This window comes from Gymnoscopelus braueri (genome assembly GCF_963280865.1).
Source record: "Gymnoscopelus braueri genome assembly, chromosome: 22".
NCBI lineage: Eukaryota > Metazoa > Chordata > Actinopteri > Myctophiformes > Myctophidae > Gymnoscopelus > Gymnoscopelus braueri.
Genome location: NC_137624.1, coordinates 46,645,817 through 46,672,033, shown reverse-complemented (window position 1 = coordinate 46,672,033; position 26,217 = coordinate 46,645,817). Strand labels below are relative to the sequence as shown.

Sequence of the window (26,217 nt, the reverse complement as noted above, 5' to 3'; positions counted from 1 at the left end):
ACATTCATCCTTAGCGATCCCACACTGTTTCTTCAGGAACAGTACTTTCTAGTTATTATTATTATTACTAGACCATACCCGGTGAAGTGCGTAGGCGAAAGTAGTTGCAAACGTGGGGTTATTGCGCGTCCTGTCACCCGTCGCGCCGCCACCCCCCCACCACCGTCGCGCGTCCCGTTATAGGAGGATTATGTAGTGCATGACCACTACAATCTCACATCTTTACTGAAGGAGGCCACACTAAAGAGATTCCATCTTTACTGAAGGAGACCACACTAAAGAGATTCCATCTTTACTGAAGGAGACCACACTAAAGAGATTCCATCTTTACTGAAGGAGACCACACTAAAGAGATTCCATCTTTACTGAAGGAGACCACACTAAAGAGATTCCATCTTTACTGAAGGAGGCCACACTAAAGAGATTCCATCTTTACTGAAGGAGACCACACTAAAGAGATTCCATCTTTACTGAAGGAGACCACACTAAAGAGATTCCATACCAAAATGTGGAGGATGACACACCATTAGGGAAAGTTTCAGCAAAACAGTTCCTGTCAAACAGCATGAAAGATGAGCTGAGTGTGAAGAAAGCCTCCAACTCTTTCAAGGGAAACCTCACGTTTTCATGGTCACTTCAAGGCAGGATGTAAAGCTGCAATTAGGAACATTTTGGAATGCTTATCTTTATGATTGCTTGTGTCCACCACTGTGTCTTAACTTCCAATGTGCATACAGTATTTCAAAGAATAGTGAAAAGTTAGTTTTATTGTACCATAATCTATGTCATATTTTGAGCATTAGAAACATATTGGAATGCTCAGATGTTTTGATAAAATGTATCTAGAACACTCTAATTAGCTTACTGCAAATATGGCCACTATGTTATGAAAACAACCAATGTATCTTACAATGGAATTTTATTGAAACAATAGAATAATAAACAGCTACAGCCAGTACAGTATGTGTAACAATGCTCAGCATAAAATGTAATACTAGTCAAAGGTCTATGGACTTTGAACAATATGATTATATCAAAATGTTTATTGCTAGGCAACAAATGGTTGCTAGGAATGTGTCTTGGTGTTACAACAACAGCAACAGAACAGCACTGCAATAACTCACACACACACACACACACACACACACACACACACACACGCACGCACACACACACACACGCACGCACGCACGCACGCACACACGCACACACACACACGCACACACGTAAGCAACTCGTAACTTGGGGTCTAAACATACAAACATTTAATAGTGAAACAGCTCTCTTGTAGATCTGCTATTTTCACTATTTCTTAAAACCTTTTTTTTCTTCTTTTTAGAGGATTTTAGAAAAAAAACATAGTATTTCGTTTTTATGTTTGTATTTTCTTGAACATATTCTGGAAAATGTTGCTTTTTTTTGTTTAATCTAATCACGACCCATAAAAAAAGCCGTCCCGCGACCCAAAAAAAAAAGGGTCTCGACCCACTGTTTGGGAAACAACTGATGTGGTCTCCCGCCATTGGTTCATTCTGCGACCTCGGTGGCCAGCTGCTCCAATCGGAGCATCTCGTTGGGCTGCTGCTCCGTCAGGTCGGCGCTCAGGGTCCAGACATGGAGGCCTCCGTGTGTTTGGCCCAGCGCCAGGAGGCCAGGCTCTCTGTGGTTGAAGGCCAGACAGGTGGCCGGACCCCCCCCACCTCCCCCCACCTCTATGGAGGCCACCGGCCGGCCGGACCTCCTGCCCAGGTCAAACAGCTGCACCGCACCTTCAGGACACAAAGGATTGATTTGATTTAGTACTTCTACTACTCTATATATTTACATAGTCACTACAGAGGGGCCACACTGCATATACTGTCGGGCTGACAACTCTTATCTCCATAACTTTTTAAAATTAATGCCGTACGTCGCCATTCTATGTCACACAAAAGTAGCAAAAATAGCCGATCTACAAGCTCAAAACGCGTCGCAGTGCGACGCGTTTTGAGCTTGTAGATCTGCTATTTTTGCATTTTTTGAATTGGAATTTTGAATTTTTGGTTATTTTTTAATTGGAATCCTGAACATTTTTATTTAATTTCAAATGTCATTTAGTTATACTTATGTTAACTTTATGAACTTAAATACAAATACATTGGACATAAAAAAGACAATACAATTTTTATACTAGTCATTAAAGTAATACTAGGTAACGTTTTCAACAAAACTAAAGTTAAATTGTATATCTTTTGTGAGTGGCAAAAGTTTCACAACACCCACTCCATGAATTTCACCCCCGGAAGCCTTTTATTTATATATTTTCTATTGAACGTGGACGGGGGGGACTTTCCCGGGAAAATGACGTCATCTGGCCGGAAAACGGAGGTGGAAATGCACTGGTTTCCTGTTTGGCCAGGAACTACCGCAACGGTTTCCTGTTTGGCCAGGAACTACCGCGCTAATAACAAAAAGGAACCTCACGCTGATTTTAAGAGAATGTAGGATTGGAAGATCGAAAAAGAACAGAAAAAGAAAGCACAGCTCATGGTAACTAATGCTCCACTGGCTAAGAGAAACGATCCGTAGATAGTATAAAACAATTAAAAGATCGCTTTTTGAAACGCTTCCGGCTTCCGGTGAAAACGAATGGAATTCTGGGTAATCGAGGACTAAGGAAATTGTATGCAGTGACGGTAGTGACCAGCAGAGGTTGCTAAAAATCGTTATTTGTGATTCTGCATTGTACAACTTTAAGCTACTAATATAGACTGAAGTCATTAAAGCGGGTCATGTTTGCATGTTTAGAATCATAACAGCTGAAATCAATAATATATCATTATTCTGATATTAACCTGTGGGCCGCGTTAAGTGAAGGTGGGGGCCGCATGTGGCCCCCGGGCCGCCAGTTGCCCATGTATGATTTAATACTTTATTAACACCTTGGATCAGGATACAAAGGATCCATTTCATACTTTATCAAGCAAATTATTAATTAAAACAGCACGGCAGTACAGTTGCTGTTGTTGTCTCCATTGTGGTCCTATGTACTCAATTAATCATCAAGACATACAATACATATATTATCTTCAATAAAACCAAGAGCAACAAGAGGGATTCAGAACAATGTATTATTTTGTGCTTTGGTTTTAACCTTCAATTCATTCAATGGACTTCAAACTGGATTTAAATGACTTGAACCCTAACCCTGAACCGCTGATACAAGACAGCTACCGCCCACTGGATTTATTATTATTATTCATTCTATGTAAACCATACAGATGGTTGTACATCATTCTCTGTAAACCCAACAGGGCTTGACATTAACTTTTTGATTCAGCTTTTAATCTGGTTGTCCTTAATTGTTAATTACATGACTCCCAGACAAGCCTTAATGTGGAGCCTGTGCTACAGATGGTTGTGTATGAACATCCCAGTAGATCAGCAGTTCCTGAAATACTAAGACCAGCCCATAAAATAATGTCTTCTCCATTCATTCTGATGTTCAGCTTTAACTGCAGCAGATCCTCTTGAACATCATGTCTACAGGCCTGAATGCACTGAGTTGCTGCCATGATTGACTGAGTAGAAAGTTACGTTATCGTTCAGTTGGACATAAAGTGGCCACTGAGTGTATATACTGTATACATGAAATTAAACCAATTAGTGTGATTAACCGTGGCAGTGCTACAACAGTACATAACACATGTACCTTGTCCTATAACAGTACATAAAACTTTATTTTTGTTTTTTTGTTTTTCAAAATTTTTATCCCACGATTTTGTAAACCCATTTTTTTCACCCAGTGCTAATTGTCTAAGTAATCCTGGGCACTACACTCCCTCTGCCAACCTAGGGAGAGCCTAGAGCTGAGCTCATGAGAGCATGAGAGCTAACAAGCCTTCATATCACCTGACAGGGGGGAGTTTCCCCAGTAGGACGTAGCGAGGGCCGTGTTAATGTCAGAATGCGCCCTAGGCAAAGGACAGTTTTCGGGCCCCCCCCCCCAGGACAAATGCATGCGAGCGCAAAAAAAAATACGGTTTTGTTACTTATTTGGGGTGTTTTTGTTACATTAATTCAGTTATTTCGGTTAATTCTGTACATTTGTTTTTTCATGGGTGCATTTTTGCCCACCCCCCCCCCCGACAGGACATAGGCATTTGCCTACATTGCCTGTGCTTAAACACGACCCTGGACGTAGCACGTGGAAGGAACACGTTCTTCCAACCAGTTCCTTTCCCCTCCATCAGGCACCCCGGCTGACCAGGGGGAGGCAGTATAGAGACCAGGATTACTGCATGTTTTGGTGAGGGTACCTACCCTAGGAGACACGGGGAGAACATGCAAACTCCACACAGAAAGAACCTTTCACCAACCAAACATGTAATACTGTACCTTGTGCTACAACAGTACATAACACATGTAATACTGTACCTTGTCCGGTAGCCGCAGCAAAGACCAGCGGTCTGGTTGGGGACCAGCACACCTGGAACACGTAGGAGTCTGAGACCCTCACTGACAGCAGAGGGTTGGCCTGGAGCACCGAGTGGAGGTGAACTAGGCCTTCTGTCCCCGCACTTAAAAACAAGTTCCTAAAGACAACACATAGTGGAGGTGAACTAGGCCTTCTGTCCCCACACTTAAAAACAAGTTCCTAAAGACAACACATAGTGGAGGTGAACTAGGCCTTCTGGGGGGTCAATATCTAAAATTTCATGTCAAATCATCTTGGTTTTGTTTTTTCCATCATCATATGTGATGTCATGCATCCTTTCCTCATAATACCCGAAAAACTTCTAATGGTTTAGTTCCAAAATAAGAAATAAACTGAAACTAGACAATTCCTGAAACCAAAACTGCTTTATTATGCACTAAAAACACACCAAACGGGACAAAACATAATACAAAGGAATGAATATGTCAAATCTCTACTGAGTGTGGTGGTTGTACCTGTGGAAAGGAGAGCAGTGTATTAAGGTGGTTGTACCTGTGGAAAGGAGAGCAGTGTATTAAGGTGGTTGTACCTGTGGAAAGGAGAGTAGTGTATTAAGGTGGTTGTACCTGTGGAAAGGAGAGCAGTGTATTAAGGTGGTTGTACCTGTGGAAAGGAGAGCAGTGTATTAAGGTGGTTGTACCTGTGGAAAGGAGAGTAGTGTATTAAGGTGGTTGTACCTGTGGAAAGGAGAGCAGTGTATTAAGGTGGTTGTACCTGTGGAAAGGAGAGCAGTGTATTAAGGTGGTTGTACCTGTGGAAAGGAGAGCAGTGTATTAAGGTGGTTGTACCTGTGGAAAGGAGAGCAGTGTATTAAGGTGGTTGTACCTGTGGAAGGGAGAGCAGTGTATTAAGGTGGTTGTACCTGTGGAAAGGAGAGCAGTGTATTAAGGTGGTTGTACCTGTGGAAAGGAGAGCAGTGTATTAAGGTGGTTGTACCTGTGGAAAGGAGAGCAGTGTATTAAGGTGGTTGTACCTGTGGAAAGGAGAGCAGTGTATTAAGGTGGTTGTACCTGTGGAAAGGAGAGCAGTGTATTAAGGTGGTTGTACCTGTGGAAGGGAGAGCAGTGTATTAAGGTGGTTGTACCTGTGGAAAGGAGAGCAGTGTATTAAGGTGGTTGTACCTGTGGAAAGGAGAGCAGTGTATTAAGGTGGTTGTACCTGTGGAAGGGAGAGCAGTGTATTGAGTGGACCGGGCTGCTACGGGGTCTGAAGGAGAACACTGCAGGGGCTCTCAGTGTCACTGTGCCGGTGACGCCGTCCTCCTCCTGGTGGTCACAGCAGGACACTGCGGCTGGCCTCTGAGCCGAGAAGGAGCACTTGAGGAGCAGGCCGCCCTCAGAGCCCACCAGGAAGGTGTCAGAGTCCCATGGGGACAGGGCCAGCGACGTCACCCCCACCTTGGTGCTGCCCTGGGCCTACACAGGACAAGAACATTAAAACATTAAGACCTGAGCCAGATTCAACTAAATATCTTCTAATCTAAAACTGTTTTTTGAAAAAACGTATGCTACTATGTCAGTGATTCTCAAACTTTTTCATGTCAAGGACCCCAAAATGTATATGTATTTGGCCGCGGACCCCCATCTCAAATTATGTTGTTCCAGGGACCCCCCAGCAGCAAAGATTTGAGTTAAAATGTTCGCTTAAAAAAACATATCTATTCAAAGATTTGCACACATTTTCAAGATTTTTTCAAAAATAGCAGATCTACAAGCTTTGTCCAGGGTTAGAGATGCACCGATTAATCGGCCGCCGATTAAAAAAGCCGGTTTTAGGTCACACCGGCTGGATCGGTGCTCGGCCGGTCACTGTCATAAATTCCGATTTTATGCCGGTCAAATTGAAACTGCGTTGGCACTGCGCAGCAACAGCATGATGATCAAAGTCGTGTGAGTCGACTCAGTAAATATTAGCGAGAGAAGAGAAGCCCACAGATGGTGCTGATTGCCATTGAAATATAAGGATACATATATTGAATATCTATACAATATGGAATATATTATATTCCATAATGTTGCGCGCAGTTATAGCCTAGTCAATGTAGTGACTGTCGGTTCGTCAATCACGGGGAATTTAAAGGCAGTAAGTGCGTCACCAGGCTTCTCATACGGTCCATGCAAAAGATGTTGTAGACTACAGAAAAAAATAGCCTTTAAACATCCCTTTTATTGTAGCCAGTTGCAAAGAAAAATCACCCCCTGACTCTCGTTGTATATGCTGTTGAAAAGACAACTTTGGCATGGACGGGTGGTGTGTGTGTGTGTGTGTGTGTGTGTGGCCCGGGGGTGCATGCGATGCGATGCGTGTGCGCGCACTTCTCTCATACAGACAGTGGCTGGCTGCTCCTCCTACCTGCAGGGTTGCCTCTTATTCCAAATAAATTACTAGGCCATCTGAAAAGTCCTTAATGCTGTAAGCAGCTTCCAACAACAACTCTAAAAGACGTTGTGATCATGATATCAGCCATCGACACCGCTGGTTTAATCGTGTGCCTACTACAGACGTCTTCTCATCTATCCAGCTGTAGCCTATTAAAGCTCGTTAAGACTCGTCTGAAAGTTTAACAAAGTCCACTGAGCAACAGAGTAGTGTAACATTTTTAGTCAGAGATTAAAACAAGCCAAAACAGTGACATAAGGTGAGCTGAGAGAGATGAAGCAGGGACCCCCCTTCTATATTGTATGACATTTTTACTTGGTCTGCTCTTTTTTCCCCTCTACACCTATATACCTCTTTGCCAAAAATAGCAGATCTACAAGCTTGTGAGCTTGTAGATCTGCTATTTTTGGCTTTAGTCCTCCTCAGAAATGGGATGCTAGTGGTTAATGTAAAAAATATCATATCACACAAAGATTTGGCGGCCCCCCCCTGTAGTAACTCTGGGGACCCCCTAGGGGTCCCGGACCCCCTGTTGAAGACCCCTGGACTAGAGTGACATAAGGTACATTTCTCACCTTGAAAACAATTAAATGCAGACATGTCCTGCTATGTGTCTGAATGGGAAAACCTTATTTCTTTATTTTTGCTTTTAGTTCAAATAAGAAAATAATTTTGCATTAAGATAAGATTTTGTTAGTTAAAAAAGATTACCATTTTTAATAAATAATCATTTCAATAACTGATCTCAATATGGACCCATAATAGGTTTTGCCAAAATCATGCAGCTCTATAACAGCGACAGCCATAACAGCAATGGTACAAATAAAAATGATGATATGGCATAAGTGCTCTTTTCCTGGTTTATTATTGGTACTCTGTATTGGCAAATACACAAAATTAAGTACTTGTACTTAGCCTGAAAAAAATCTAGTTAGAAAATAGAATATCGGTATCGGTAAAACCGGTATCGGCAGGTCAGACTTTAAAAAAAACGGTAATCGGTATCGGCCAAGGATTTTGCAATCGGTGCATCTCTATCCAGGGTGTTTTAGAGGAGAGAGAAGAGTCTAGGACGTGTGGAGCGTTGTCCAGGGTGTTTTAGAGAAGAGAGAAAAGTCTAGGACGTGTGGAGCGTTGTCCAGAGTGTTTTAGAGAAGAGAGAAAAGTCTAGGACGTGTGGAGCGTTGTCCAGAGTGTTTTAGAGAAGAGAGAAGAGTCTAGGACGTGTGGAGCGTTGTCCAGGGTGTTTTAGAGAAGAGAGGAGAGTCTAGTACGTGTGGAGCGTTGTCCAGGGTGTTTTAGAGAAGAGAGAAGAGTCTAGGACGTGTGGAGCGTTGTCCAGGGTGTTTTAGAGAAGAGAGAAAAGTCTAGGACGTGTGGAGCGTTGTCCAGAGTGTTTTAGAGAAGAGAGAAAAGTCTAGGACGTGTGGAGCGTTGTCCAGGGTGTTTTAGAGAAGAGAGAAGAGTCTAGGACGTGTGGAGCGTTGTCCAGAGTGTTTTAGAGAAGAGAGAAGAGTCTAGGACGTGTGGAGCGTTGTCCAGAGTGTTTTAGAGAAGAGAGAAAAGTCTAGGACGTGTGGAGCGTTGTCCAGAGTGTTTTAGAGAAGAGAGAAGAGTCTAGGACGTGTGGAGCGTTGTCCAGAGTGTTTTAGAGAAGAGAGAAGAGTCTAGGACGTGTGGAGCGTTGTCCAGAGTGTTTTAGAGAAGAGAGAAGAGTCTAGGACGTGTGGAGCGTTGTCCAGGGTGTTTTAGAGAAGAGAGAAGAGTCTAGGACGTGTGGAGCGTTGTCCAGGGTGTTTTAGAGAAGAGAGAAAAGTCTAGGACGTGTGGAGCGTTGTCCAGAGTGTTTTAGAGAAGAGAGAAGAGTCTAGGACGTGTGGAGCGTTGTCCAGAGTGTTTTAGAGAAGAGAGAAAAGTCTAGGACGTGTGGAGCGTTGTCCAGAGTGTTTTAGAGAAGAGAGAAGAGTCTAGGACGTGTGGAGCGTTGTCCAGAGTGTTTTAGAGAAGAGAGAAGAGTCTAGGACGTGTGGAGCGTTGTCCAGAGTGTTTTAGAGAAGAGAGAAGAGTCTAGGACGTGTGGAGCGTTGTCCAGAGTGTTTTAGAGAAGAGAGAAGAGTCTAGGACGTGTGGAGCGTTGTCCAGGGTGTTTTAGAGAAGAGAGAAGAGTCTAGGACGTGTGGAGCGTTGTCCAGGGTGTTTTAGAGAAGAGAGAAGAGTCTAGGACGTGTGGAGCGTTGTCCAGAGTGTTTTAGAGAAGAGAGAAAAGTCTAGGACGTGTGGAGCGTTGTCCAGAGTGTTTTAGAGAAGAGAGAAGAGTCTAGGACGTGTGGAGCGTTGTCCAGAGTGTTTTAGAGAAGAGAGAAAAGTCTAGGACGTGTGGAGCGTTGTCCAGAGTGTTTTAGAGAAGAGAGAAGAGTCTAGGACGTGTGGAGCGTTGTCCAGAGTGTTTTAGAGAAGAGAGAAGAGTCTAGGACGTGTGGAGCGTTGTCCAGAGTGTTTTAGAGAAGAGAGAAGAGTCTAGGACGTGTGGAGCGTTGTCCAGGGTGTTTTAGAGAAGAGAGAAGAGTCTAGGACGTGTGGAGCGTTGTCCAGTGTGTTTTAGAGAAGAGAGAAGAGTCAAGGACGTGTGGAGCGTTGTCCAGGGTGTTTTAGAGAAGAGAGAAGAAAAAAACTCACACAATCACGTGCAGCATGCGTCCCCTCCTCCTGCGCCTAATGGCTGTACAGGGGGCCGACGTGTGCTTTAGCGTGATTGTGTGAGTGTGAGTGTGGCTTCAGGAAGTAAATTCCTAGCCTCGATCTCCAGGCTTTTATTTTTTAGTTTTGCTAAAAAATAAAAGCTTGGAAATTCCTGTCCCAGCTGTTGGTACGCAAAAGCGCCTCGCGTCGTCTGATGTGCCGCGCATTAGTTATTTTGGGTGCGCATGCGCACCAGTTATGTGCACCCCTGATCATTTGGAGGAACGTGTTGCATCATGACTAATGACTCACCTTGGTGTGTGCGTAGCTGCTGTGAGGAACTTGCTCCATGACTAATGCGTATCCTTCAGTGAGAAGCAGCCTCCTCTGGTCTGGATCCAGGGTCCACAGCAACACTCGGCCCCCCGAGCTTCCACTGAGCACCCCCAGCTCTCTGCCGCTCTGACTCGCCACCCACACAACCTGGACACAAGATGGCAGCAGTGAGCACTCCATGTAATCTTTACCTCTACCAAGTCCAGTTCAATGAGGAGGGCTGTCTCACAGGTCAATAGCACACAGGAATCCTCTTGGTTATATGGGTACCATCAAAGGAAAAGGCTTGTTTTAAAAGGGAACTTAAACATGATATACTATACACTCTAAAGTTCTAAACATAACATCTTAACTTATAGTAGGGCAGAGGAGAGGCTCCACCAGCACATTTCTGTAACCTGTTTTTTTACTAATGCCCCATGGAGTTTATTTTTATCCCTTTCTTACACCTTTCCCCAACCCAAACCATAACATGGAGATAACAGAAAATACCATAACTCTTGAAGTAAACAACATACAGAGACACATTATTCTATATAATTTTGACCCAAGGAATTCATTAAAGTGGTTATTATTAAGATTCAAGCACATCTTGACTCTATTTCAGGACATAAACTGCAAAAAAATAGCAGAAAATGTTCTATATTTCTCCTTGTACTAAATACTTATGGTGAATTATTTTTTGCCCCATTTTTTTAAGACCCTTATGGTGTCTAGTTATGTCCCATGGGGTTCATTTGGTGACCATCTTGAATTGATGTCCACGCGAGTGGAGGAAACGCCAATTTTCATATCTCCTGAACCGGACAACGTACCGGTCACCATAGTAACAGATGATAAACAAACTGACCTGGTCACCATAGTAACAGATGCTAAACAAACTGACCTGGTCACCATAGTAACAGATGATAAACAAACTGACCTGGTCACCATGGTAACAGATGATAAACAAACTGACCTGGTCACCATAGTAACAGATGATAAACAAACTGACCTCATAGACGGGTTCCCGGTGGCTTTGTGCTGACATTCCAGTTTGGGCCATCACAGGGTCCTGTGTCCTGCTAGTGTCCCAGACCACCACCTCCCCACTGTACAGACCCCCTAGGCAAGGCAAGGCAAGGCAAGGTAACTTTATGTATACACATCATATGAAATGAGGTGCCATGTGGCTTCATGGCGTGTGTAATTAATAGAAAATATCATTTATGATCTGGCCCCCACACATTTTACACAAACATGAAAATATGAATTCTACTATTACCACCATAATGCCCTGACACCATCCATTAAACCATGTGAATCACTGGCTTCTTTCAAAACTGGCCTGAAAAAGCGTCCGTCAGAAAACTACAAGTGGAGATAGATTCCCATTGACATTAGGGGTCATACGTCGCCCCCCTCTCCTCTTTCTCCTCTGTAAATATAGCTGAACAGAATAACGTCAAACATGGATTTATCTTACATCCAGGACGATTTAATTCTGCCTGTGTGAAACGGGATTGCCTGTTTCTCTCGCAAAGTCTGGCAACACCGTTCTCAACTCTCCCACTTTTATATGTAGCCTTATTATTTACATATCATGTTGTTTAGACTGATGATAGATCCTTTGTTTACCAGGGGCCTGTTGCACAAATACTAATTATATTAATGATAATAATAATAACTAGATGTCAGGGCCGCTTTGCGGCCCGATCCGAGGTTGGACCAGACAGAGTCCAAGACTCATCAGATGTCAGGGCTGCTTCAAACTCTCCAAACATTTCCTCTGTCATCCCTTCTAAATAGTCTAGATAGCTTTCTTTTCCGTGGCATGGCTCTGTAAGAGATATTTCTGAACCATGACGGCGACCTGGCCTAATTATAGCTCTGCACACACGTCATGCGAAGTCCGGCCTCTCTGGCCTCTCCTCTCCTCCCTCCCCGCTTTGCTTTGCGGCCTTAGCCTCTAGTCCCAACCTCCCAACCTTGGTCATGTGATAAAGAGGTCAGACTTCCTGTATCTGGTTGCTAATAGGTAGCTGATATATTGCACTTTTACCTTAGCGCTAGGTATACTCTTGGTTGCTTGTTTTAGCAGAAAATGCACTTAAGACTTCTGGTGATTAGTAGTTTTCGTTCCCTACCAATGTTGAATGCACTTATTGTAAGTCGCTTTGGATAAAAGCGTCTGCTAAAGGACTGTAATGTAATGTAATGAAATGTTGCTATGGCAACCTGACAGATCAGGCTGAGGGTCTGATAGGCAAATCAGAGAATCAACCAAACCGAAAGTCCGATCACTGATGGAGGTGGGGAAAGATGCCTAAAACATAGAGTCTGATCACTGATGGAGGTGAGGTAAGATGCCTAAAACATAGCCATAGCTCTGATCAACAGTCTGTGACGGGTCTTGGAGGCATGTGGAGTGATCCTGTGCTTGCGAATCGCTGCCGAACTTCGGAGCTTTTGTCAATTACATAGTAGTAAGATAACCTGTTATAACAGAGGGTAGTGTAGGATGAAGCACAGACCTGTGATAACAGAGAGTAGGATGAAGCACAGACCTGTGATAACAGAGGGTAGTGTAGGATGAAGCAGAGACCTGTGATAACAGAGGGTAGTGTAGGATGAAGCACAGACCTGTGATAACAGAGGGTAGTGTAGGATGGAAGCACAGACCTGCTATAACAGAGGGTAGTGTAGGATGAAGCACAGACCTGTGATAACAGAGGGTAGTGTAGGATGAAGCACAGACCTGTGATAACAGAGGGTAGTGTAGGATGAAGCACAGACCTGCTATAACAGAGGGTAGTGTAGGATGAAGCACAGACCTGCTATAACAGAGGGTAGTGTAGGATGAAGCACAGACCTGTGATAACAGAGGGTAGTGTAGGATGAAGCACAGACCTGCTATAACAGAGGGTAGTGTAGGATGAAGCACAGACCTGCTATAACAGAGGGTAGTGTAGGATGAAGCACAGACCTGTGATAACAGAGGGTAGTGTAGGATGAAGCACAGACCTGTGATAACAGAGGGTAGTGTAGGATGAAGCACAGACCTGCTATAACAGAGGGTAGTGTAGGATGAAGCACAGACCTGCTATAACAGAGGGTAGTGTAGGATGAAGCACAGACCTGCTATAACAGAGGGTAGTGTAGGATGGAAGCACAGAGCAGTAACTGCAGTGTGAACGTCTATCACCAGATCCGCTCGCTTGGCGTTCACGCCTCCACGGTCCAGGTTCCACGTGCACACGTACGACTTTTCACTGGACCAATCACCATCGTCCATACTGCAGGACACACACACACACACACACACACACACACACACACACACACACACACACACACACACACACACACACACACACACACACACACACACACACACACACACACACACACACACGTAAGTTAAACATTTCTGCTGCTCCTTCACTTGGAAAGGAGCCAGCTTATGTGGTTTCGGGCATCTAGTACGGATGCCTCGCGAGCGTCTCCCTAGGGAGGTCCTCGCTGCATTTAAAGACAAACATACCGTCCATAAACACAAGCAATAACATTTAAAGTCAAACATACCGTCCATAAACACAAGCAATAATATTTAAAGTCAAACATACCGTCCATAAACACAAGCAATAACATTTAAAGACAAACATACCGTCCATAAGCACAAGCAATAACATTTAAAGTCAAACATACCGTCCATAAGCACAAGCAATAACATTTAAAGTCAAACATACCGTCCATAAACACAAGCAATAACATTTAAAGACAAACATACCGTCCATAAACACAAACAATAACATTTAAAGACAAACATACCGTCCATAAGCACAAACAATAACATTTAAAGACAAACATACCGTCCATAAACACAAGCAATAACATTTAAAGACAAACATACCGTCCATAAACACAAGCAATAACATTTAAAGACAAACATACCGTCCATAAGCACAAGCAATAACATTTAAAGTCAAACATACCGTCCATAAGCACAAGCAATAACATTTAAAGTCAAACATACCGTCCATAAACACAAGCAATAACATTTAAAGACAAACATACCGTCCATAAACACAAACAATAACATTTAAAGACAAACATACCGTCCATAAGCACAAACAATAACATTTAAAGACAAACATACCGTCCATAAACACAAGCAATAACATTTAAAGACAAACATACCGTCCATAAACACAAGCAATAACATTTAAAGACAAACATACCGTCCATAAACACAAGCAATAACATTTAAAGACAAACATACCGTCCATAAGCACAAGCAATAACATTTAAAGACAAACATACTGTCCATAAACACAAGCAATAACATTTAAAGACAAACATACCGTCCATAAGCACAAGCAATAACATTTAAAGACAAACATACCGTCCATAAGCACAAGCAATAACATTTAAAGACAAACATACCGTCCATAAGCACAAGCAATAACAGAGCCTGTGCTGTTCCAGGATACACTGGTTACATGAAGAGCTTTCTCCTGAGCACTGGGATGATGCAGGCGATGGACACATGACACCTGTAAACATCACATACATACAAGATTAATGAATAAGATCAGATCAGACCTTGATTGATTCAGCTGGGGAAGAGCAGGCGCCAAAGACAGCACAGCAGTTAAGAATATTGACCCATTAAGACCGGGACAGCATCTGTAATAATTAACCATTATTTTATACTTTGGGCTATTCAAAAATAAAAGACATACAAGCTTGTAGATCTTTCAATTTTTATAAAATCTTGAAAATGTGTGCAAATCTTTGAATATATATACCTTTTTAAATGTTTAACTCAAATCTTTGCTTGCTTGCTTGGGGGTCCCTGGCACAAAATAATTTAAGATGGGGGTCCGCGGCCAAATACATATAATTTTGGGGGTCCTTGACATGAAAAAGTTTGAGAACCACTGATATTATAGAAACATGCGTTTATAAGAAACTGTTATGATTTAGAAGACATTTTGTAGAATCTCCCAGAAGCAAAGATTTGAGTTAAAAATATTTGCTTTCAAAATATATATAATATCCACAATATTTCAACAAAAGAAATAGCAGATCTACAAGCTCGTAGCGTGCGGCACTCGTACGAGCTCGTTTTACTTTGTTCACATGAAACACCGTTTTACTTTGTTCACATGAAACACAGTTTTACTTTGTTCACATGAAACACCGTTTTACTTTGTTCACATGAAACACCGTTTTACTTTGTTCACATGAAACACCGTTTTACTTTGTTCACATGAAACACCGTTTTACTTTGTTCACCTGAAACACCGTTTTACTTTGTTCACATGAAACACCGTTTTACTTTGTTCACATGAAACACCGTTTTACTTTGTTCACCTGAAACACCGTTTTACTTTGTTCAAATGAAACACTGTTTTACTTTGTTCACATGAAACACCGTTTTACTTTGTTCACATGAAACAAAGATGTCCGTCGGTTGGGTCGGTCCTTCTCACCATGTGACTCTGCTCCTCCCAGTTGACGTGGAAGCCGTCGAAGGCGTGGCTCTTGGCGTTGGCGGCCAGCGCTCTGAGGACCATGTCCTCCACCCCGAGGAGGAAGCTCTTCAGCCCCGCTGAGGAGAGCAGTAGCGCCGCCTGGTGGCTGCCGAGGAAATCCTCCTGAAGTTCTGCTGCAGCTTCGTCTGTCTGACTGGACTTCACTGTGGTGGAGCCTCTGGTCTGAACGCCCAACTCCTTATAATGTACGGCTCTGGTCTGGCTGTCTCTCTGGAATATAGAGGAGTAGTTTAACCCTGTAAAATGTATGGCTCTAGAATATAGAGTAGTTTAGTTATATATATTTTTAATCCCACGATTTTGTAACTCAAACGCACTCGATGCCAAATATCTAAGTGATCCTGGGCGCTACACTCCCCCCACCAGCCTATGGAGCCCAGGGGCGAGCTCATGCCTCCTTCAATGCATGAGAGCCAACTGGCCTTCTTATAATCACCTGACAGGGGGGATAATCACCTGACAGGGGGGAGTTTCCCCGGTAGGACGTAGCTTCTTATCACCTGACAGGGGAGAGTTTCCCCGGTAGGACGTAGCTTCTTATCACCTGACAGGGGGGATAATCACCTGACAGGGGAGAGTTTACCCGGTAGGACGTAGCTTCTTATCACCTGACAGGGTGGAGTTTCCCCGGTAGGACGTAGCTTCTTATCACCTGACAGGGGAGAGTTTCCCCGGTAGGACGTAGCTTCTTATCACCTGACAGGGGGGAGTTTCCCCGGTAGGACGTAGCTTCTTATCACCTGACAGGGGGGAGTTTCCCCGGTAGGACGTAGCGCGTGGAAGGAACACGTTATTCCAACCAGTTCCTTTCCCCTCTATCAGGCGCCCCGGCTGACCAGGGGGAGGCAGTATAGAGACCAGGATTACTACATGTTTTTGTGAGGGTATTAACTACCCTAGGGGACACGGGGAGAACATGCAAACTCCACACAGAAAGACCCTTTCACCAACCCCACCTAGGCTATGGGCACTGATGATGCGGAGGAGAGAACACGCCCCCAGCGGCCACAGCGTCCCCGGCGGGAATCGAACCCAGGACCTTCTAGCTATGAGGCGACAGCGCTACCGACTGCTCCACTGTGCCCCTAGAGGAGTAGTTTAACTGTGTATAATGTAAGGCTCTGGACATATAGAGACTCTTTGTGTCTCCTACCGGAACCGCTGCCAGTCATCAAATTATTGTCTTAGGAATGAGACAAAAACTAATAAATATCCATGAATTCAAGTCTCCATGAGGTGACTAATACATAGGGAAAAAGTCATTTTCGGGGTAAACTATCCCTTTAAAGGGGTAGTTCACCCCCAAAATAACTTTTTTTCTATTGATTACTGACCATCTGGAGCCTTGAATTCATAGATATTTTTTTGTTTTTGTCACATTCCTAAGCCAATAATTTGATTATAATAAATGTGTCCCCATTGATTCCGGTAGGAGACACAAATGCATTTGTGTCTCCTACCGGAATCAATGGGGCTAAATTTATTATAATCAAATAATAAAGGAAGGAATGCGACAAAAACAAAAAAATATCCATGAATTCAAGGCTCCATGGGGTGAGTAATCAATAGAAAAAAAGTTATTTGGGGGGTGAACTACCCCTTTAACTGTGTACAATGTACCTGTCTGTCTGTCTGTCTGTCTGTCTGTAATAGTCAGAGGATTATTTGTAGATCAGGGAGAGTGCAAATGAAACCAAATGGACCCGTAACTCCCAGATCTACAAATGGAACAATTAGCTCTGAGTTTATTACTCACTGTGTATCTTTTAACACTTAAAACCCCAGAATAAACTGTTCCTATAGCAACGCTAGACATCAATGGTTGTGTTGTTGTTATTATTATTATTATTATAACAACAAGTCAAGTCACCTTTATTTATATTATAGCACAAACAACAGAAGTTGACCCAAAGTACTTTACATTCACAACAGACATATGTGTCATGAATTGAGTACAAAGGACCCCAATGGAAACAAGCCATACAATAGGCTTTCTTGTGTTTTTAAATCCTCTTAACGGACCTTGTATTGAACTGTACTTGCATGTGCTTTATTTGCAAACTGCTAATAAAGTATTCAATCAATCAATGAATCAATCAATCACAGGTTGTGTTACTATTATTATTATTATTATTATTATTATTATAATAACGGGTTGTGTTGTCTAAATGGTTAAACTGTTTTAACTTACAGCAGCCATGGTTCACATGACGCTCGTCTGTCACAAGCGTCATGGCGCAACTTGTTCCTGGTTTTTGAACATTTTACATTTACAACCCCTACATCTACATAAACGTTCATATTTCAAATATAAAGTATTGACCCCACGGCCATGGATGTAACGAGTTAAAACGCACAGGTCTAAGTACCCATATATTCTGTATTGTTCAATAAAAAGCTTTTTAATCCAATCACCGGCCATTTTCATTTTTTTGTTGTTTTTTCAAAATGTATCAAGGTGCAGTACACCATCCAACTGATAGGAGCGCATGGTTGAAAGTATATGAAGAAAATGGCCGGCGAACGGATTAAAATGCTTTTTATTGAACAATACGAAAGATACGGGTACTTAGACCCGGCGTTTTAACTTGTTACATCCATGGCCGTGGGGTCAGCACTTTATATTATAAATGTGAACGTTTATGTAGATGTACGGTCTGTAAATGTAAAATATTCGAAGAACAGGGACAAGTAGCGCCATGACTCATGTTTCAGGGCTAAACTTACAGGTTGTGTTATCATTATTGTTATTATAACATCAAGGGTTAAACGCACCGTTTCGGTCGCCAGTTGATGACGTTTCCTCCACACTGATTGGATCTCCACACCATCCAGGACTTCATCATTAAACATGATTTATTGATCTATTTATTTTAATGGTCAAACATTACATTCTGCTGGCTGAGCCAGCTGCTAGCAGTATGCTAAGCGAACTAGCATGACGTCATTTCCTCCCGTCTTGTTGCCATGAAAACGACGCTGCGCTGGAAAAAACAAAAACAAAAAAACAAGGATGCGACACTGACCAATCAGAGCGGGACAAGCACTTCCGCGCAACAGTGACGACACAGATACATCCTGGTTATGTTTGTTCTAATGATGTCTGTTTGTTTTACATAACAACATGTGTCCTTATTTAAATATTATATTATATATACATTAAGACCACATTTAAATCCTATTTGTACATAAATAACATGTGTCCACAAATATTATATTATATATTAAATATTACATACATTAAGACCACATTTAAATAATGTTTGTACATAAACAATAAGTGGGCTGCTTCAACGTAACAGGACCTGAAAGTCAGAGAGAGAAGGATGAGGCTGGCACTGAGTCAGGAACCTGGAACTAGAGGCAAGTAAACTGACACTATGGAGTTAACCCAGGACAAACTGACACTATGGAGTTAACCCAGGACAAACTGACACTATGGAGTTAACCCAGGACACACTGACACTATGGAGTTAACCCAGGACACACTGACACTATGGAGTTAACCCAGGACACACTGACACTATGGAGTTAACCCAGGACACACTGACACTATGGAGTTAACCCAGGACAAACTGACACTATGGAGTTAACCCAGGACAAACTGACACTATGGAGTTAACCCAGGACAAACTGACACTATGGAGTTAACCCAGGACACACTGACACTATGGAGTTAACCCAGGACACACTGACACTATGGAGTTAACCCAGGACAAACTGACACTATGGAGTTAACCCAGGACAAACTGACACTATGGAGTTAACCCAGGACAAACTGACACTATGGAGTTAACCCAGGACAAACTGACACTATGGAGTTAACCCAGGACAAACTGACACTATGGAGTTAACCCAGGACAAACTGACACTATGGAGTTAACCCAGGACAAACTGACACTATGGAGTTAACCCAGGACAAAGTGACACTATGGAGTTAACCCAGGACAAAGTGACACTATGGAGTTAACCCAGGACAAAGTGACACTATGGAGTTAACCCAGGACAAAGTGACACTATGGAGTTAACCCAGGACAAAGTGACACTATGGAGTTAACCCAGGACAAAGTGACACTATGGAGTTAACCCAGGACAAAGTGACACTATGGAGTTAACCCAGGACAAAGTGACACTATGGAGTTAACCCAGGACAAAGTGACACTATGGAGTTAACCCAGGACAAACTGACACTATGGAGTTAACCCAGGACACACTGACACTATGGAGTTAACCCAGGACACACTGACACTATGGAGTTAACCCAGGACACACTGACACTATGGAGTTAACCCAGGACAAACTGACACTATGGAGTTAACCCAGGACACACTGACACTATGGAGTTAACCCAGGACACACTGACACTATGGAGTTAACCCAGGACACACTGACACTATGGAGTTAACCCAGGACACACTGACACTATGGAGTTAACCCAGGACACACTGACACTATGGAGTTAACCCAGGACAAACTGACACTATGGAGTTAACCCAGGACAAACTGACACTATGGAGTTAACCCAGGACAAACTGACACTATGGAGTTAACCCAGGACAAACTGACACTATGGAGTTAACCCAGGACAAACTGACACTATGGAGTTAACCCAGGACAAACTGACACTATGGAGTTAACCCAGGACAAACTGACACTATGGAGTTAACCCAGGACAAACTGACACTATGGAGTTAACCCAGGACAAAGTGACACTATGGAGTTAACCCAGGACAAAGTGACACTATGGAGTTAACCCAGGACAAAGTGACACTATGGAGTTAACCCAGGACAAAGTGACACTATGGAGTTAACCCAGGACAAAGTGACACTATGGAGTTAACCCAGGACAAAGTGACACTATGGAGTTAACCCAGGACAAAGTGACACTATGGAGTTAACCCAGGACAAAGTGACACTATGGAGTTAACCCAGGACAAAGTGACACTATGGAGTTAACCCAGGACAAAGTGACACTATGGAGTTAACCCAGGACAAAGTGACACTATGGAGTTAACCCAGGACAAAGTGACACTATGGAGTTAACCCAGGACAAAGTGACACTATGGAGTTAACCCAGGACAAAGTGACACTATGGAGTTAACCCAGGACAAAGTGACACTATGGAGTTAACCCAGGACAAAGTGACACTATGGAGTTAACCCAGGACAAAGTGACACTATGGAGTTAACCCAGGACAAAGTGACACTATGGAGTTAACCCAGGACAAAGTGACACTATGGAGTTAACCCAGGACAAAGTGACACTATGGAGTTAACCCAGGACACACTGACACTATGGAGTTAACCCAGGACACACTGACACTATGGAGTTAACCCAGGACACACTGACACTATGGAGTTAACCCAGGACAAAGTGACACTATGGAGTTAACCCAGGACAAAGTGACACTATGGAGTTAACCCAGGACAAAGTGACACTATGGAGTTAACCCAGGACACACTGACACTATGGAGTTAACCCAGGACACACTGACACTATGGAGTTAACCCAGGACAAACTGACACTATGGAGTTAACCCAGGACAAACTGACACTATGGAGTTAACCCAGGACAAACTGACACTATGGAGTTCACCCAGGACACACTGACACTATGGAGTTAACCCAGGACAAACTGACACTATGGAGTTAACCCAGGACAAACTGACACTATGGAGTTAACCCAGGACAAACTGACACTATGGAGTTAACCCAGGACAAACTGACACTATGGAGTTAACCCAGGACAAACTGACACTATGGAGTTAACCCAGGACAAACTGACACTATGGAGTTAACCCAGGACAAACTGACACTATGGAGTTAACCCAGGACAAACTGACACTATGGAGTTAACCCAGGACAAACTGACACTATGGAGTTAACCCAGGACACACTGACACTATGGAGTTAACCCAGGACACACTGACACTATGGAGTTAACCCAGGACAAACTGACACTATGGAGTTAACCCAGGACAAACTGACACTATGGAGTTAACCCAGGACAAAGTGACACTATGGAGTTAACCCAGGACAAAGTGACACTATGGAGTTAACCCAGGACAAAGTGACACTATGGAGTTAACCCAGGACAAAGTGACACTATGGAGTTAACCCAGGACAAAGTGACACTATGGAGTTAACCCAGGACAAAGTGACACTATGGAGTTAACCCAGGACAAAGTGACACTATGGAGTTAACCCAGGACAAACTGACACTATGGAGTTAACCCAGGACAAAGTGACACTATGGAGTTAACCCAGGACAAACTGACACTATGGAGTTAACCCAGGACAAACTGACACTATGGAGTTAACCCAGGACACACTGACACTATGGAGTTAACCCAGGACACACTGACACTATGGAGTTAACCCAGGACACACTGACACTATGGAGTTAACCCAGGACAAACTGACACTATGGAGTTAACCCAGGACAAACTGACACTATGGAGTTAACCCAGGACAAACTGACACTATGGAGTTAACCCAGGACAAACTGACACTATGGAGTTAACCCAGGACAAACTGACACTATGGAGTTAACCCAGGACAAACTGACACTATGGAGTTAACCCAGGACAAACTGACACTATGGAGTTAACCCAGGACAAACTGACACTATGGAGTTAACCCAGGACAAACTGACACTATGGAGTTAACCCAGGACAAACTGACACTATGGAGTTAACCCAGGACAAACTGACACTATGGAGTTAACCCAGGACAAACTGACACTATGGAGTTAACCCAGGACAAAGTGACACTATGGAGTTAACCCAGGACAAAGTGACACTATGGAGTTAACCCAGGACAAAGTGACACTATGGAGTTAACCCAGGACAAAGTGACACTATGGAGTTAACCCAGGACAAAGTGACACTATGGAGTTAACCCAGGACAAAGTGACACTATGGAGTTAACCCAGGACAAAGTGACACTATGGAGTTAACCCAGGACAAAGTGACACTATGGAGTTAACCCAGGACAAAGTGACACTATGGAGTTAACCCAGGACAAAGTGACACTATGGAGTTAACCCAGGACAAAGTGACACTATGGAGTTAACCCAGGACAAAGTGACACTATGGAGTTAACCCAGGACAAAGTGACACTATGGAGTTAACCCAGGACAAAGTGACACTATGGAGTTAACCCAGGACAAAGTGACACTATGGAGTTAACCCAGGACAAAGTGACACTATGGAGTTAACCCAGGACAAAGTGACACTATGGAGTTAACCCAGGACAAAGTGACACTATGGAGTTAACCCAGGACAAAGTGACACTATGGAGTTAACCCAGGACACACTGACACTATGGAGTTAACCCAGGACACACTGACACTATGGAGTTAACCCAGGACACACTGACACTATGGAGTTAACCCAGGACACACTGACACTATGGAGTTAACCCAGGACAAAGTGACACTATGGAGTTAACCCAGGACAAAGTGACACTATGGAGTTAACCCAGGACAAAGTGACACTATGGAGTTAACCCAGGACAAAGTGACACTATGGAGTTAACCCAGGACAAAGTGACACTATGGAGTTAACCCAGGACAAACTGACACTATGGAGTTAACCCAGGACAAACTGACACTATGGAGTTAACCCAGGACAAAGTGACACTATGGAGTTAACCCAGGACACACTGACACTATGGAGTTAACCCAGGACACACTGACACTATGGAGTTAACCCAGGACACACTGACACTATGGAGTTAACCCAGGACAAAGTGACACTATGGAGTTAACCCAGGACAAAGTGACACTATGGAGTTAACCCAGGACAAAGTGACACTATGGAGTTAACCCAGGACAAACTGACACTATGGAGTTAACCCAGGACAAAGTGACACTATGGAGTTAACCCAGGACAAACTGACACTATGGAGTTAACCCAGGACAAACTGACACTATGGAGTTAACCCAGGACAAACTGACACTATGGAGTTAACCCAGGACAAACTGACACTATGGAGTTAACCCAGGACAAACTGACACTATGGAGTTAACCCAGGACAAACTGACACTATGGAGTTAACCCAGGACAAACTGACACTATGGAGTTAACCCAGGACAAACTGACACTATGGAGTTAACCCAGGACAAACTGACACTATGGAGTTAACCCAGGACAAACTGACACTATGGAGTTAACCCAGGACAAACTGACACTATGGAGTTAACCCAGGACAAACTGACACTATGGAGTTAACCCAGGACAAACTGACACTATGGAGTTAACCCAGGACACACTGACACTATGGAGTTAACCCAGGACACACTGACACTATGGAGTTAACCCAGGACAAAGTGACACTATGGAGTTAACCCAGGACAAAGTGACACTATGGAGTTAACCCAGGACAAAGTGACACTATGGAGTTAACCCAGGACAAAGTGACACTATGGAGTTAACCCAGGACAAAGTGACACTATGGAGTTAACCCAGGACAAAGTGACACTATGGAGTTAACCCAGGACAAACTGACACTATGGAGTTAACCCAGGACAAACTGACACTATGGAGTTAACCCAGGACAAACTGACAATATGGAGTTAACCCAGGACAAAGTGACACTATGGAGTTAACCCAGGACAAAGTGATACTATGGAGTTAACCCAGGACAAAGTGACACTATGGAGTTAACCCAGGACAAAGTGACACTATGGTTATCCCAGGACAAAGTGACACTATGGAGTTAACCCAGGACAAACTAATACTATGTGAGTTAACCCAGGACAAACTGACACTATGTGAGTTCACCCTGGACAAACTGACACTATGGAGTTAACCCAGGACACACTGACACTATGGAGTTAACCCAGGACAAACTGACACTATGGAGTTAACCCAGGACAAACTGACACTATGGAGTTAACCCAGGACAAACTGACACTATGGAGTTAACCCAGGACAAACTGACACTATGGAGTTAACCCAGGACAAACTGACACTATGGAGTTAACCCAGGACAAACTGACACTATGGAGTTAACCCAGGACAAACTGACACTATGGAGTTAACCCAGGACAAACTGACACTATGGAGTTAACCCAGGACAAACTGACACTATGGAGTTAACCCAGGACACACTGACACTATGGAGTTAACCCAGGACACACTGACACTATGGAGTTAACCCAGGACAAAGTGACACTATGGAGTTAACCCAGGACAAAGTGACACTATGGAGTTAACCCAGGACAAAGTGACACTATGGAGTTAACCCAGGACAAAGTGACACTATGGAGTTAACCCAGGACAAAGTGACACTATGGAGTTAACCCAGGACAAAGTGACACTATGGAGTTAACCCAGGACAAACTGACACTATGGAGTTAACCCAGGACAAACTGACACTATGGAGTTAACCCAGGACAAACTGACACTATGGAGTTAACCCAGGACAAACTGACACTATGGAGTTAACCCAGGACAAACTGACACTATGGAGTTAACCCAGGACAAACTGACACTATGTGAGTTAACCCAGGACAAACTGACACTATGGAGTTAACCCAGGACAAACTGACACTATGGAGTTAACCCAGGACAAACTGACACTATGGAGTTAACCCAGGACAAACTGACACTATGTGAGTTAACCCAGGACAAACTGACACTATGGAGCTAACCCAGGACAAACTGACACTATGTGAGTTAACCCAGGACAAAGTGACACTATGGAGTTAACCCAGGACAAACTGACACTATGGAGTTAACCCAGGACACACTGACACTATGGAGTTAACCCAGGACACACTGACACTATAGTCTATGGAGTTAACCCAGGACAAAGCCAGGAAAGGCGAGAAGCACCACCTACAGAGATGCACTGCGGGGAGACAGCAGAGCTGACAACACTGTAGAGCTATAGACCCTGATGTTAGACAGGAGAGTTGAGGACAGTGATTCAGGAGGACAGAGTTGGTGTTGGTCACTCAGACATCACTCTCACATCACATACATCTCACATTGATGATTTTATTGGGGTTCACCAACATTTAGGATAAGTTTGTCATATACAGTATTGTGTTGTCATCACAATAACAATCAAAACAACACATTTTAAATGCTGGATTAACTGAGTAACTGTTGAATGTATGTACATACTGTATGCCCTTTATTAAAGTGAAATCAGTGTAACTGATTATTGACAGGCTGGTTGCTCAGTATATTACAGACAGAACATGTCTTCAACTCTGCTATTATATGAATAATCAGACAGAAGAGGACTTCAACACTGCTCTGAGATTTAGACCTCAGGATGTTCAGCATGTTAGTGAGGCTGGCCATGTTCACGCTCAAAATAACTGCAAGTGCATTTTAAAGCCACAAGGTGGCAGCCTTACACCACTGTATTACAGTGACAGTTTGAAGACATGGAGGTTGCAGTGACTTTACATTTAACAGCTGGTGTTCATCATCTGAGGAGACTTTACTGTTGAAATGTGAATGTGAGCTATACTCTTTCTCACAGGCAAGCTGGTGACTGGGGTCAACCACTTCACACACGTAGTTGACTGGCATCCCCCAGAGCTCTATACAAGGTCTTTTCCTTTTCTCCACCAAATCTCCGATCTACAAGATAGCCGATCAACAATGCAATGTGACACGTTGTGAGCTTGTAGATCGGCTATTTTCACCAAATACGTCTACATCGTCCATAGTTAATGAAATGAGCTTATTCTTTGATGATCTAATTTAGAGATAAGCTGCTCTATAAGTCAACTTTATCAACACTTAAAATGTTATTGCTCCATGTTTGAGGCATTTTGCATAAT

General features: G+C 43.3%; 1 protein-coding gene across 1 annotated transcript; it reads right to left on the bottom strand.

Moving 5' to 3' along the window:
* Positions 1 to 954: 954 nt before the first annotated feature.
* On the bottom strand, positions 955 to 18,327 carry dync2i2 (dynein 2 intermediate chain 2). Its single transcript, XM_080419259.1, has 9 exons — positions 18,187 to 18,327; positions 15,349 to 15,621; positions 14,297 to 14,406; positions 12,989 to 13,146; positions 10,866 to 10,975; positions 9,848 to 10,018; positions 5,636 to 5,892; positions 4,417 to 4,574; positions 955 to 1,769 (listed from the first exon to the last, which is right to left on the bottom strand). The coding sequence occupies exons 1-9, from the start codon at positions 18,262 to 18,264 to the stop codon at positions 1,528 to 1,530; spliced, it is 1,557 nt and encodes a 518-aa protein (XP_080275385.1). The 5' UTR covers positions 18,265 to 18,327; the 3' UTR covers positions 955 to 1,527.
* Between the last annotated feature and the right edge of the window lie 7,890 nt (positions 18,328 to 26,217).